Source organism: Lepisosteus platostomus, chromosome 11 (assembly GCF_059453375.1).
Source record: "Lepisosteus platostomus isolate fLepPlt1 chromosome 11, fLepPlt1.hap1, whole genome shotgun sequence".
NCBI lineage: Eukaryota > Metazoa > Chordata > Actinopteri > Semionotiformes > Lepisosteidae > Lepisosteus > Lepisosteus platostomus.
Genome location: NC_142621.1, coordinates 7911875 through 7926004, shown reverse-complemented (window position 1 = coordinate 7926004; position 14130 = coordinate 7911875). Strand labels below are relative to the sequence as shown.

The 14130-nt window shown below is 44.0% G+C and overlaps 1 protein-coding gene across 12 annotated transcripts in view; it reads left to right on the top strand.

The window, feature by feature from the left end:
* pde4dip (phosphodiesterase 4D interacting protein) overlaps window positions 1–14034 on the top strand; it is a 92070-nt gene extending 78036 nt beyond the window's left edge. For 4 of the 12 annotated variants that reach the window (XM_088598204.1, XM_088598203.1, XM_088598198.1 and 1 more), the window contains 16 exons: window positions 691–944; window positions 1464–1610; window positions 2442–2639; window positions 4126–4398; window positions 4488–4619; window positions 4923–5042; window positions 6324–6513; window positions 7101–7225; window positions 7665–7889; window positions 8019–8132; window positions 8386–8585; window positions 8972–9115; window positions 9525–9663; window positions 9959–10005; window positions 10562–10625; window positions 11685–14034. In XM_088598204.1, coding sequence (XP_088454330.1) covers window positions 691–944; window positions 1464–1610; window positions 2442–2639; window positions 4126–4398; window positions 4488–4619; window positions 4923–5042; window positions 6324–6513; window positions 7101–7225; window positions 7665–7889; window positions 8019–8132; window positions 8386–8585; window positions 8972–9115; window positions 9525–9663; window positions 9959–10005; window positions 10562–10625; window positions 11685–11830 — 2518 coding nt within the window. In that variant the 3' untranslated portion in view covers window positions 11831–14034. The remainder of the gene's footprint in view (window positions 1–690; window positions 945–1463; window positions 1611–2441; window positions 2640–4125; window positions 4399–4487; window positions 4620–4922; window positions 5043–6323; window positions 6514–7100; window positions 7226–7664; window positions 7890–8018; window positions 8133–8385; window positions 8586–8971; window positions 9116–9524; window positions 9664–9958; window positions 10006–10561; window positions 10626–11684) is intronic. The other 8 variants (XM_088598205.1, XM_088598197.1, XM_088598207.1 and 5 more) reach the window with 6 other exon arrangements.
* Window positions 14035–14130: the final 96 nt, after the last annotated feature.

The following is a 14130-nucleotide window of genomic DNA, read 5'->3' as shown; positions in this document are numbered from 1 at the left end:
CCAAAAGCAACCCTCTGTACCGCGAGTCGCTGTTTTCGTTCTCGCTATGGGAATGCCGGGCTCAGGAGCGGGAGCTGCTCTTTCTGAGGAAGCAGGCGGAGCGCGAGAGGAGGGCCCTGCACAGGGAGCTCGACAAGTAAGAGCCCAGCGAGCCCTGCTGCAGCTAACACTGTTTTTCCCACTGCTGCCCACTGCCATCTGCGGCAAGCATAGGGGTTTAGAGGTAATGGGTGAAGAAAGAATTTTTCTTTCACTTTTTTCAAGGACCAGATGATTTACAGTGTGTGGAAGGAGAGGAATAAAACTCCATAGTGTAGCATTATATAATAATAATATCCTAACACTTATATAGCGCATTTCTGGACACTGGTTCATTCCACCAGTTCATAGATGAGGATTATTAGGAGGCCATGATTGGGAAAGGCCAGAGAAAAATTTGGCCAGGACATTTCACTTTAGACTTAAGAAGTTAGGGTTATATTAAAAAAAGGTTCTTATGTTTGTGTACATACAGTCGCCCACTGGAAATTTGTCGATATTCAATGTATGTGCACAGCAAAAGTCCAATGCACTGATGTAATCTGGTAGGCATTTTTGTCAGCAGGAGTTCAGGGGAGGAGAAGGCCTCTCTTAAACTGGTTCATAATTTGTGTGTCGGCATCTGCAACAAACGTTTCCTTGTCTCTGCAGGCTTAGTAAAGAGCTCCAGCAGAAGGATAAGATCATTGACTCGCTCCGCTCCAAGCTACAGCAGCGTTCTGACACACCCTCCAGTAGCCATGCCCTGTCTGAGACGACCGACCAATCAGACAGGACCTCCTTTGTATCAGATGACCATGCTTCTACCAATGAGGAGCTTGAGCTGTGCTCCGATATGGACGCTGCCAGCGAGTATACACAGGAGGAGGCCACAGGCAGAGGGAGCCCTGGACAGGCCATCACAGGTACAAAATTGTGAAAAAATGCGTGTCCTAAACCTAAAAACCAAATTATTCTGGAAAACATTTTCCACAGCATTCTAACACAATAGAACATTTGTGCTACTTAAACTGTTCTGTAGGAATGATTAGATTAGATTAGGCAGTGGCTAAATTAAATCACATTTTTAAAATTTTCTCATTTTTCATTTTTCTCAGCACGTGTACATTTGTTTATACATATTTATCCATATAAAAATATCATCACTGGCATTAGAAAAAATGGTGACCCTTCTGTATGTTTTTATTTTCAGTGTCCATTTATCCATTTCAACTAAAGTACAGAAGCATTGCAATTGTGTTTCATATGCCTTGGTTTAAATGTATTTAGTCTCTCTGACAAATGACCAGAATGTTAATTGTGCATTTGTTTAGCAGAGCACAACTCCTGCTTTACCTAAGCTCGTCGTGTTGTGCTTAATGGCTCTGACAGAGCCCATCATGGCAGCACAGTGTGATTGTTCATTGAGCACCATTTTCTTTCAGATCCTCACAGTCACAGTGGCACTCCACCACAACACCCATCTGTCCCATCATCCACCACTGCCTCCCATGGGGCTCAGTCATCAAACAACAATCCCATCATCCCATGCACACAGCATAAGCCCATGGATGTCAACCAGGCACAGACAGGTAGGATAACAGCTGTAGCAGCCATACTTTATACTTTCATTCCTTCCAGAAAACCCCAGAATGTTTTGATGGATCAAGGGATTTCTTCCCAGCTGTGCACAGTCAAGGCAGGTATTGTGGAGCTAAAAGAATTCAGGAGCACCCACTGATGATCCCTTAGGCGATACTCTTGGATAAATTAAGACATTGACTTTAATGGGCTTTCTTCCCACTAAAATCAATGTCTGCTTCTAGGTGGGGACTCTCCCCAAAACACAACTCTTTCCCTTCTAATAAGATTTAGATGAGTCTGCTTATTGTTTTTGGAACATAACAATCCTTATAGTGTGGAACATTGCTAGAATGTTCTGGTGTTTGGCTGTGAACTAGTTTCTTGTCTTTATGGAAAACGGAGAAAAGGAAGGCACACCCAAAAGCTATGGAGGTGTTGTCCCCAAAGACCTGTAAACACTGCAAACTCAACTAGATGCTCTTTCTCTTTACTCCAAGATAATAAAAAGGTTTACACTTGTTGGCGTTTCAGGTTACACAACAAAGCATCAAGAAAATGTCCATATTCTCGATACATTTACAGTACTTTGACTTGTGAATGCCATAGAATTGATGAGAATTAATAAGCCATTTTGGAGTAGAGAGGGAGAGTGCACACCCACTTGAGTTTGCTTGTCTTTGTCCTTATGTTCATCTTTTAGTGTTACTAAACTGTCCACAGCGGGTGACGTTTATAGCTGAAGGTGAGATGAAGGCATGTGAAGCTGTGGTTCAGCTACACGCGTTGAATGAAAGTGAGTTGCTCAGTGAATTCCATCTTTCTCTTCTCCTTGTCTCTAGGCCTCTATTCTAGCCCCCTGTCCAGTGCTGCCCCCTTTCCTCAGCCTCACTACTGCCCTGACCCCTCAGGTCCACCCGGCTCCTTGCCCTTTGACCCCCAACCTCTAATCCTTGGCCCTAGTTACCATGGCGGTGCCCCATTCTCCTTGGCCGAGGTGCACCAGGAGCTGCAAATGCTACAGAGACAGCTGGGAGAAAGTGAGACTTTGACTTGCACGATTTTGAGTGTGTGTGCAGTCACAAAGTGCGAGCACGCTTTGCATCCACTCACTTTCTAGTTCTCGGCATGACCAAGCAATAGTGCTCTTTACCGCTAGCCTTGTTCTTTTTCCTCTATACAGGATTGATGTTTTTGTGCTCCCTACAGGCAGCTGCATAATCTTAAATTTTGAAATTGACCCACAAGTTCTAACAGTGATTACATTTAGGATCTTTGCCTTGCGCCTGACGTGTTTGCATGCACAATTGAGTTTTGTAATATAAAACCACAAGAACAATTCCAAAGAGAAACTAGCGCTGATGAAGGTCAGAGAAAAGCTTCTTCTGAATCAGAAGAATTCGTAACTTGTGTTTCCGTCAGTGTAGTAAAGGTACTTCTGTATTTGCTACAAGCTTAAAACAAAAACATTACACGCAACTCAGAGACCACTAACCAGGCGTATGCAGTTTTGTGAGATTTAATTTTGTAATTTGCATGGATTGGTAGTTTCTTGTGCTAGTGATCCTCCTTTTTTGTAAGTATTGTCACAGTGAACTGAAGAGAATATACTGATGAAAGTGAGCTGATGTTCTGTGAGCTGATCCCACTGTGTGCTTGGTTTTAAATGCTCCAGGCATGTCATTAGTGAAGCCTGTCATGCATGGCATTCTAATGTGAGTTCAGCTGTTCTGATTCTGTAGTTGTACAGCTTGACATGCATTGATAGATGAAAATAAAACTATGCTCCAACCATCATGAACTATGGAAAACAGTATACAGTGTTGAAATGTTAAAATCTCCTTCTTCTTACATTTAATGAGATATACACCATGATAACAGTGACAATAGAATCATTATATACGCAAAAATTCTTATATATATCTTACAAAAGAAAACAGAGATAAGCTGATTACCTCTATAAACTCTTAATATACAAATGATAGTCTTTGGCTCAAAACACTTCCAAATTGTAATAAAGACAAACTATCACAGAGTTCATATCACCAAGTTGAAGAGATCTGTGCTTTTCTGAAAACATTATGCATGCTGTATTATTTCATTTTGCCCTTATGTTGCAGTGCATGCTCATTGATTTCTGAGGTAGAAGATACCTGTGCCTATACATTTTCGGGCCTTTTCACAGAATTGCGTCATGGCAAATGGGCACCACAGAGCAATGGAGCGTTCACACACGTGCAAATGAGGCCTTAGTAAAAATGTCCATTGTGTATTGCAGGGTAAATGAAGCCAAGATGATGGTTTTATATGCTAAGAAGTGCATTCTGCGTAAGACACTGGCTGTGTTAATGCCTTAGAATTTGCATTGTTATTGTCTATGGGCTGATGCTTCTCATGGTACCATTTGTATTATTTATACGCTGGCACCTGGTTTTCACGATACAGTTCCTTGAATACACCAACTCAGGTACAAGCACCCTGTACTTTACTGTGCTCTGACACCTACCTTTCTTTCTCTGGCTGCAGGCTATGCTGTCCCTCACGTCAAACCGATGGCCAGCTTCCCCTTGGATAGCCACTCCCAGCCCTCCAGTTTCGCCCCCCTGACGCGCCACCCCTTCCAACAGCCCCTGCTCGGCTGCCCCGCTAACACAAACGGTGCCCTTAAGACACAGGCAGGCCTGCTGGACGCCGGCGCGATGTGGGATATGAGCCACCTGGCCAGACCGGGCAGAGCCAGCAATTACGGCGATGTGTCGTCGGGATCGTCGGGCTATCAGTCGGGCACCGGTCACACAGGTAGACCTCGCCGTGCGGCACAGGTGGGCTCCCTCTGGCTGACCAGGCGAGAGGGCTCTCCCTCTGAGACCAGCGTGCTGTGTTTCCAGGAGCTGATCTGATTGAGGAGCACCTCGGTGAGATCCGCAGCCTGCAGCAGCGACTCGAGGACTCGATCTGCACTAATAACCGTCTGAGACAGCAGCTGGAGGAGAGGCTGGCTACAGCAGGAAGGGACAGTGGTATGAGACTTTGAAATCCAGTGAATGACATACTGTACTTCCAGTGAATCAAGCACTTACTTCTGCTGTCACGTCTAGTGTACCTGTGCCACATTTTCAGAGAGCCGTTTATGCTTCATGCCAAATTTATTTTAGAAGGTTAAATAAATCAGCAGTCCGGACAGAAAAAGACTGACGTAAAATAATAATATAATAGAATAAATATACAAACTATTATAGAACATGCAGGTAATTGTGTGTGTGGAAAGGATATAGTCTATTAGTATCCTTGCCCTGACCCGGTATTCCTGCTGTTTTCTACAGGGCCTCCTACTAACATCTACATCCAGGGGCTGGAATCCGTGAGTCAGCTGTCCAATGAGAACCGAGCCCTGAGAGAAGAGAACCTAGGTCTTCAGGCCCGACTGAACCAAGCCAGCAGAGGTAATGGATCAGCTTAGGAAACTGATTATGGTCGCACGTTAATTCTATTTACAGAGTTTGTTTAAAGAGGTCTGTCCCTTCTGTAACGTGTTACTGTCAGTATTTTTGTTTTAAACTGGATTTACGGGCATTTAAAGTTAGTAAATGCAATGGAAAAAGCTTTTACTGAGATAGAATCAGCTACATTCTATGTATACATTCTCTCAAATGAGTGGAAGGTTGCACTAATCCTTTGAAGAAAATCTGAACCCGACCCCTAACCTACCAAACCCTGAGCTAGGGTTAGGGTTAGGATTCCTACAACACATAGAGAATGTTTGATGGCATGGCTGTGTTTTAGAACCAAAATGAAATGTAGGCAAAGTGATATGTCAGTGTTATCTTCATTTTTTTCTTGCATATATGGCTCTATGCACTGCATTGCCCTAAATGGGAATGTTGTCTAAATTGCCCTAAAAGCAAAACTTTGAAAGAAATTGGTTATACTTTTCAAACTCTTGAATTTGGCATTGAATGCACTGGCATGCTAACATATACAGGCAAAATTAATTAGTCTTAACCTATTTAACCCTGAAAACATGCTCACCAAGAACACCATTCAACACAAAATATCCAATAACCGAACACTTGTCAGAAAATAGAATTTTACCGTTGTTGATACATCATCTTTGGTTTGGCGAGGTTGCCTAGACTTTTCAGTCTAATATTTTGATGCACTGAGGTATATCTTGCACACAAACGAGAAGGTTGCATAAATTCTTTGAAGAAAACCTGAACCCTAACCTGCCCAAATCCTTCGGATGAGACGGAAAACTGAGGTCCTGACTCTCTGTGGTCATTAAAAATCCCAGGGCGTTTCTCGAAAAGAGTAGGGGTGTACCCCGGCGTCCTGGCCAAATTTCCCATCGGCCTTTATCAATCATGGCCTCCTAACAATCCCCCTCTATGAATTGGCTTCATTACTCTGCTCTCCTCCCCACTGATCGCTGATGTGTGGTGAGCATTCTGGCGCACTATGGCTGCCGTCGCATCATCCAGGTGGATGCTGCACATTGGTGGTGGTGGAGGGGAGTCCCCATTACCTGTAAAGCGCTTGTAGTGGAGTGTCCAGAAAAGCGCTATATAAATGTAAGCAATTATTAATTATTATTATTATTAGGGTTAGGAGGCCTACAAAACGTAGGGAATGTCCATCTCAGTTGTTGCTGAAGCCAGCTGCGATGGTAGGGAGTGCGAGCGGAGGCCAGTGTGGGTCCCAGCTCTGCGCTGTGTCGCTGTCAGAGAGCTCCGCGGAGATGGAAGAGCTGCGGGAGGCGGTGCTGGCGGGGAGGGCGCGGCTCAAGGAGGCGGAGCTGGAGGCGGAGCAGTGGCGGGAGGAGAGCCGGCGGCTGCAGGCGCAGAGCTGCGAGCAGCAGCAGGAGATCCAGCAGCTCCGCCAGGAGAAACAGGCCAGCCAGGAGCGCAACAACGGGTACTGATCCCGCCCGCCGTGGGGCAGTTGTTTTCTGTTTTTCGTGGCAATGCTGCTGAATGCATATGCATTTAAGATTAAAGTGTCCTTAAATTTCCAACACGATGACAGTTCACGCTTACTAATATAATGGGAAATAGTCATCTGCGTTCCTGACACACTCGAACGCTGAGTGCCAGGACAAGATAAATCATGTATTGAGTACACTAAACTGTGATTCTCACTCTCGGGCCTTGGAGGGTCACACTGCCTTCTGGTTCCCCTTCTATCTGCACTCTTCGTGACTTAATTAAATCTCTTATTATAATTAACCTTAACTGCCGCTGTTTCCAAACACTATCTCGATGAGGGCTGAGATGGTCAGAAAACGCACAGGACCACGGCTCTCTAGAACCAGGAGTGAGGATTTCATTTAGTCTCCGAGCCTTTCCAGCATCAGTTTACCATGCACTATATTATTTAGGATCGCGTATGTATGCAGCCAGCTGTTAATAACAACTCGACTTCGTTCGAGAAGAGGCTGACAGGCCTCCGCTTGCTTGTGACCCTCTTAGTTTTCTGCTTGAGCGTCTTCTCTTGCCTTGCAGGCTGCAGCACGAGGTGAACCTGCAGCAGCAGCAGCTGGACGACAGCCGTCAGCTGCTCCACTCCCTCCAGTGTGAGCTGCAGGTGTACGACAGGGTGTGCCGGGCTGGCCAGTCCCCTCACTCAGGTAAACCTCAGTTCTAGCATGTACTGCAGGCAGGGCAGCGAACAGGAGAAGAACGTAACTCGTTGACGCTTTAGATAGAATTGCTAATGAAAGAATGGATATTATTTTCTAGTACCAGACCTCGCACTTTGCAGAAAATGCAAAGTAATAGGTGAGATATCTCCAGCTTCTTTATAAATATGGACGACAAATACAGTGGCTGTCAAGGGAAGATCGTAAGCACGTTAAAGCTCAGGTTTGCAAGATCAACGCACTGGTATTGTGCCGGGAAGCTCGAGCGCAGGAAACGACATGCTACTAATGCTGTTTCGCTGCACAAGCAGAAGGATAGCAGGAGTCTTCTGGAGGACGCAATGAGTATTGGCTTCAAAAAAGGCCATAAGTAAAAAAAACCTCATCACCAGCTTGCCACTAACAGCATGTGCCCTTGGCATGGCAGCGTACAGAGGGGGGGCGGCCACGGCCTTGGAGCTGAACGAGCTGCTGGCGGAGGTCCGCGGCCTGCGGGTGCAGCTGGAGCACAGCATCCAGGAGAACAGCTGCCTGAGGGAACAGCTGGAGCAGCAGCTGGGTCGGAGCTTGGCCACTCACCGCGCCCCCCGGCCCTCCTCCATCTCGATCACCACCCCCAGGGACACGGGCTGCAAGAGGCAGCTCTTCCAGGGTGAGAGGCCAGATCCCACTTCACAGCAGTGTTTCTGCACTCAAAATGGCTGTGCACAGTATGCTTACCTTCAGTGTACATCTACTCTACAGTTTAGGCCCGTGATTTCATCTGTTTCTTTTCCTGTAGATCCAGTGCCATCGCCACCAGTCAGAGACACTGGGATGTTTAACCCAGGATCCCCATTCACCTTGTTCTCCAAATCTACAGACCTGGATGATCCTGACGTTACAGGGAGTGGGGGTATGTTTTCCAACTAGTGGCAAGTTAATTTTTTCCGTCTTCATTTTGTGAAACATTCAAATTAAGTGAATTCCATCTGCCGCGTAATTGCCCTAACTTAGTGCAGTACTCCCATGCTACTACTCTTAAGATGAGCAACGCATTGCTATAAAGAAACCCTACACAAATGTTATTGTTCAGATAGATTGGTGCGTAGTTTGCTTTGCCTTTGTCATTTGCCGCAAAATCTAAAACAACCAACTGCGCCCTTTAGTCGACATCTTGCAGCCCAACACGGTCTTGGAAGGAGAGGCACCAGACGGTTCGTTTGCCAATAAGAACGGGCGCCATGCCATCGGCCACGTGGATGATTTCAGCGCCCTGCAGCAGCAGATCTTGGAAGGGAAAATGCTGGTTCACAAGATGGAGGCAGTGCTGCAGTCATCCCTCAGTGCTGCGGTCAATACAGGCCAGGTAACTGCGACGTCAGTGCCTGACAGCTTCATAGCTCCTTGGCTCCTTTATATACAAGATCACTTTATTGGGCATATACAATTTCTTGCATTAGGAATTTGTCTTTTCGCATACCCCAACTTGCTCTCCATGAGACACACAGACAGGGAGAGAAGCTTGGGGTCAGAGCGCAGGGTCAGCCATGTATACGGTGTCCCTGGAGCAGCTGGGGTTAAGGGCCTTGCTCAGGGCCCCAACTGAGTAGGATTCCTCTGCCGTCTGCGGGATACGAACCAGCAACCTTCCAGCCACGGGCGCAGATCCTTAGCCACAGAGCCTCCGACACCGCTTTATTCGCAGAACTTCAGTTTTTTAACCCTTTCTTCTTGCAACCCCACCTCCCCCAGAGTCTGGACTGCAGCAGTGTGAAGACGCTCCTTTCCAATACGAAGACCTTGCGGCAGATCCTGGATGAAGCCGCCTCCCTCCTCAAGATGTTCTGGAGGGCTGCCCTGCCCAGTGGCGAGAGCTGTGCCCAGCACATCAAAAAGGTCAGACCGAGAGGTCCCAGGACAGCTCAGATAGATCTCTGACTGGAAGATAGCTGTCATCATGACCCACACACCAGTCTGCCCTGTGATCCAGGTTTTTTTCAGGGCTCCCACCGGGGTTAGTTGGGAAAGGAGCTCACCTGAGTGAGCGTTGAGCTCACTGATCCAGGTGTCTCGGGTTCGAGTCTGGATCACATCCCCCAGCCAACTGTGAACATGAATCCCCAAACGGTAGCACTCGCTTTGGCAGCCAAGGTTGAGAAAACCCCGACATCTTTCATGTGCAGTAAAATGATAGGAAAAGAAATGCAAGGGAGTGTGCGAGCTCCGTTCTGTTTTTCAATAAAACTGAAAGGCTTTGTGTGGAAGTACGGAGTGTTCACACTGTCATCTCCCAACTGGAATGCAGGAACAATCCATGACAGAGGAGATCCAGAAGCTGCAACGGAAGATCACAGAACAGGAGGGTCTGCTGCAGAGCACCATCGAGAGGCTGAAGAACACCAACCGCACCAAGGAAAGCATGGAGCACTTCATTGTCAGCCAGTGTAAGTTCACCCCCGTGCGAGACATCATGCCCAGTTTCACCACTAACCCTGGAAGAACAGTACCGATACTCACCTGAGTACCTCTCTGAATTAGCAATAGCTTTCTTTAAGTTCTCTATCCAGTGCTGAAATTTCCAAATCAGTTTTCCTCACAATTATTTTTAGGCAGAGTTGTAAAGTAAATGGGTATGAGTTAAGACATTATTATCTGACTTACGTTATTATTTATAATTACCTATAGATGTTATTATCGTTATCCATAGATGTTATTTACTGTTTCCCTTTGGATTTTCAGTATCCAGGACACGTGATGTACTGAAAAAGGCAAGAACGAATCTGGAGGTGAGGACCTGTTCCTTTTCATTTCCTCTTGCTCAGCTGAAAGCAGGTCAACCTGTAATCCACACTGCATAGTCCCTCTTACAGTATAGTGCACAAGTCCCTTTACCACTAAAACCAGGGTCTGAATTTTGTTAGGTATATCATTTTTCTATTAATACCATCATGCCAACATAGCTGAGTGTAGCACTCTGTTCCTCCTATTTGTAATGTGATGTTTTTTCTAGCAAGGTACTTTTCCCATTATTCATAGACCATAGATGGCCAGCGATTAGGGCATCCTGTGTCTTTTACCTTTGCCATTCCTGTTTATAAGAATTTGTTTTAAGTTAGTTTGGAGTATATAAAAATCTCAGAAGTTTTACTAATCAAGTTATTCAGAGACCACATCTCCATCAGCAGGCTGAGGAAGGACCGAGATACTGCTATTCCTCTAGGGAGAGTGGCTACTTTTGGAGCAGGCTGTAGTCTGGGATGCATGTGATGCCATTGGGTACTTTTTTGCTTCTCCCTGTCTTCCTGATACCCTTCTTGTCTCTGCCCTTCTCTTTCTCCTGAGTATATCCAGAAGAATGAGTACCAGATTTCCACTCTAAGCTCCTACTCCCCCTGTGCCGGTAAAGGTATGGCACGCTGGCTCCTTCTGCCTGTGCCTGCACTGCCCTGCCATTGTCACTGCTCCATGGCCATTACTCGCTGCATAGGGAAGGCATGCGTGACAAGTCGGGGTCCGATACTGACAAACAGCACCACCTTTTGGTTCAAAAGAGCCAAGCACCATAGCCACCACTCTTCATTTGCCATTTAGAAATCCATAATGCAGGAACAAGTTTTGAGCACAAATTGGAACAAGATTTAGGTTCCAGCTGGGCTTTAATTAAATCTTAAATTATTAGTTTAACCAAACCTATTCTGAATCGTGTATAAAGTTAGCCACTATGGGGCATTCCCACAAAAATCTATCAATCACAGCTAGGCTAAACTGTCTTCATTAATTCACCTGCCAATACATAACTTCACACAGACTGGCAACCAATACTGAACCATGTTTTTGCTGAGTGTGGCTGCTACATTAAAAATGTTCAAAATCGATTATATAATGGAGGAAAATGTTCTAAAATGTAGTGAAATGATCACATAATGCTTTTTTTACCATCTTATTAACCCACATTGTTGTCATTTTTTTCTAAATAACATCCTCCCACATTCAAAATAGTAGCAAAAAAATGACTAACAATTGACAATATTGAATGTCATTATTTATTCCATTTTCTCTTATAGCTTGAGCTGAGAATCCCAGCCATGCAAAGAAAACTTTGCAGTACTTAATAATGTGAGGCCCAATTTAGAGGAGACTTTCTGTATCACCCACACAGACCTAAAAGCCTCTAGTGTAATGTGTAATGGACTTTAACCTTTCTGCACTTTAAAAATATATATGTCCACATTACATCTGAGTCCAATACTAACCAAGCCAGTCTTCTGTGCATTTAATCCTTTACCACAGTTTCTAAAAATATCTGTAGCATTTGTAATATATACATGTTAAAGCGAACAAAACTGCAAAGACTTTAATGTTTTTTTTGCAAATGGGCAGTTAAATTCTGGAGTTTCAGGAACTGGAACACCTTTCTCTTTGCAAGCTCACCCAGCTGATCTGTTTCTTGTCCTGTCACCTTCAGCTGCAATCCCAAGATGCCCCCGTGAGCCCTCTTCTGATTGGGGTTTCCTGAGCTCCCGCAAGCAGGAGCCAGCGAGAAAGAGAACCAGCCATCGGCCAACAAAGACAAGAAATGCCCAGTGTTTGCTTCAGGTTGTCACCTATTAAATTATTCCAGCCTCAGGACAACATCTCCTCTCCTCCAACCAGTATAATGCCATTGCCCTGAGCATAAAGGTGGATATTTTGGGTTATACACCTTACTGAAGACTAAAAGACTGATAAAAGATGTTATCTTTGGTTTTCTTAAAGGTAACCACAGAGTCCGTATTATACCATAATTAGTGTGGCCTTGCAAAAATCAGAAGGATGTTTTCAATGATGGAGTTTCTTTGTAAGGAGAGGACAAGTCCAGACTGCTGTGGGTTACCTTCTTGTTTTTTGTGCAGTCTGTGGACGGTTATTGTAGTTGCATGTTTTAGTACCGCTTGTTAAAAAAAAAAAGCCATAAGTGAAATATTAACTCACTCGCAAGCTTCCTTCTGTTTTGCCAGCACATTGATAGCTGACAGTTTAAATAAGTAAACAAGGCATTTAACATCCACCATCTCTCAAAATGAAAAACCTGCTCTGAAAAGCATCTGTTGAACACCTGGAGCAAATGGAGCAGAGTTACAATTAAGGCTAATCTTTTTTTTTTAATTTAAGCATAACATGTTTGTGTGATTGTGAAACCATATAGAAATGATTTCATAACCCTTCATAAGTATTACGTATTACTCAAAAAACAGTGTGACATTACAGTAGCTCTAGTTAAAATCATTCTATGAGCATGTGCAATAAGGCTGTTCACTGACTGCTGCAGCAACAGCTTTGCCTGACACTGGAACCAAGTATTTATTCTATAAGGCTAAGACCGTCAGTGCAATATTAGTATAATGACTACTGACTGATCTGGTATATAGTTTTAGCAGTATAACATGGGGAGTATAGGTAACAAATCCCCTGTCAGTGGCAAATATTACTAATACTGCCAAAGTTTGACCTGCTGATTTCTTGTTGCCTTATTTATACATGAGAATGAAATAAGGCCAGAGACTAAATAAAACTATCTTTAACAGAGCAATGAACATGTGTTTTATGGCTGTCTTCAGACAGCTCTTTGAAAAAGGAAATGGTAACCGTTAGGCTTTTGGTCCAGTTAATTATTTTTGTATGTATTGTGCATTGTTTAGCACTTTCAAAATTAGTGGACCAAACTTCATTAAAATAGGTTTACAGTTCTAGATTCTACTGATTGGAGTCTCCGTTACATGACGGTAAACGTTAAAGTTTTAAATTTAAATGCAATTAGGCACATTTCGGCTTATGTTCCTACCAAAGTATATACGGTATTTCCCATGCAGTGTCAATTCATTTTTTCTGGATATAATCAAAAAGACACAAACTTTGGCAGGACTTGGTAAAACCCCTCTATGTAATGTGAAAATGAGTAGCACATACAAAGGTGTTTAACTGCATTTTTATGTATCCCGGTGTAGTTTGCGTTTGCTGTATATTTTGCAATTTGTAGCTGTATATAACCTGCTTCCAACTGTTATTTTTCTGTGTAGTATAATATTGCTAATACAAGCGAAATCAAATACCAGGGTAGCTGTGCAATAGCTATGTTTCCCCTGTACTTTAGCTTTTTAAGTGCCATAAGTTTTCTGCTTCTTGTACAGTGGTCCTTGAGTTGGATTTGTTTAAACACATTTATGGATGCCTCCACAGCATATTCATTAATGTATAAATGCCTTTTCCTTTTTGTTTTAGTGGAAATCTCACTGTTTTAGTTCAGCCTGCCACTGTGTGGTGCTCTTGATGTTATCGCTTTAATATTCTTGCCATGAAACTGACAGCATGTGGTAGCTACAAAGATAAGCTAAGCATTGGACTAAAGGACCTTTGTTTACACGCTATACCTCGGATGCTTCAGTAGATCACTGATTACTGCGATCGAAGCATCAGCAGTGGGCTTCTTCACAGATCCCCCAGGAGGAAAATAGATGAATCTCTAAGCAAATGGCTGTAAATGAGCAAGCATAAACAAAGCCTTTATCCTTTAAGAGTAGAAGAGGGGGGGGGGGATTGAGTTTATTTTGTAAAGCTTTGTTGTGTGGATTTCAAGAGTGTCTGTAACAACCTTGTATGATATGTATATACGGTTTGAAGAGTGGGTTTGTTAAGTGGAGTGTGTGAAAAGACGTTTTAAAGTGCATCGACACAGGCCTGGCAGGCTCTGTTTCTGGATCAAAGATGTGTGTTCTGTAATTCAAAAATGTTTTTTGAAAGCTTTGGGTTAAGAGGAATAAAAGCAGCAACTCTTCCTAGGTTTGTATATGATTTACTCATTTGCGGGTGGAAGCATGGAAGTAAGTCAAGACAGCGACATAGAAAATTACCCTCTTGTTCATGGATCAGTTAAA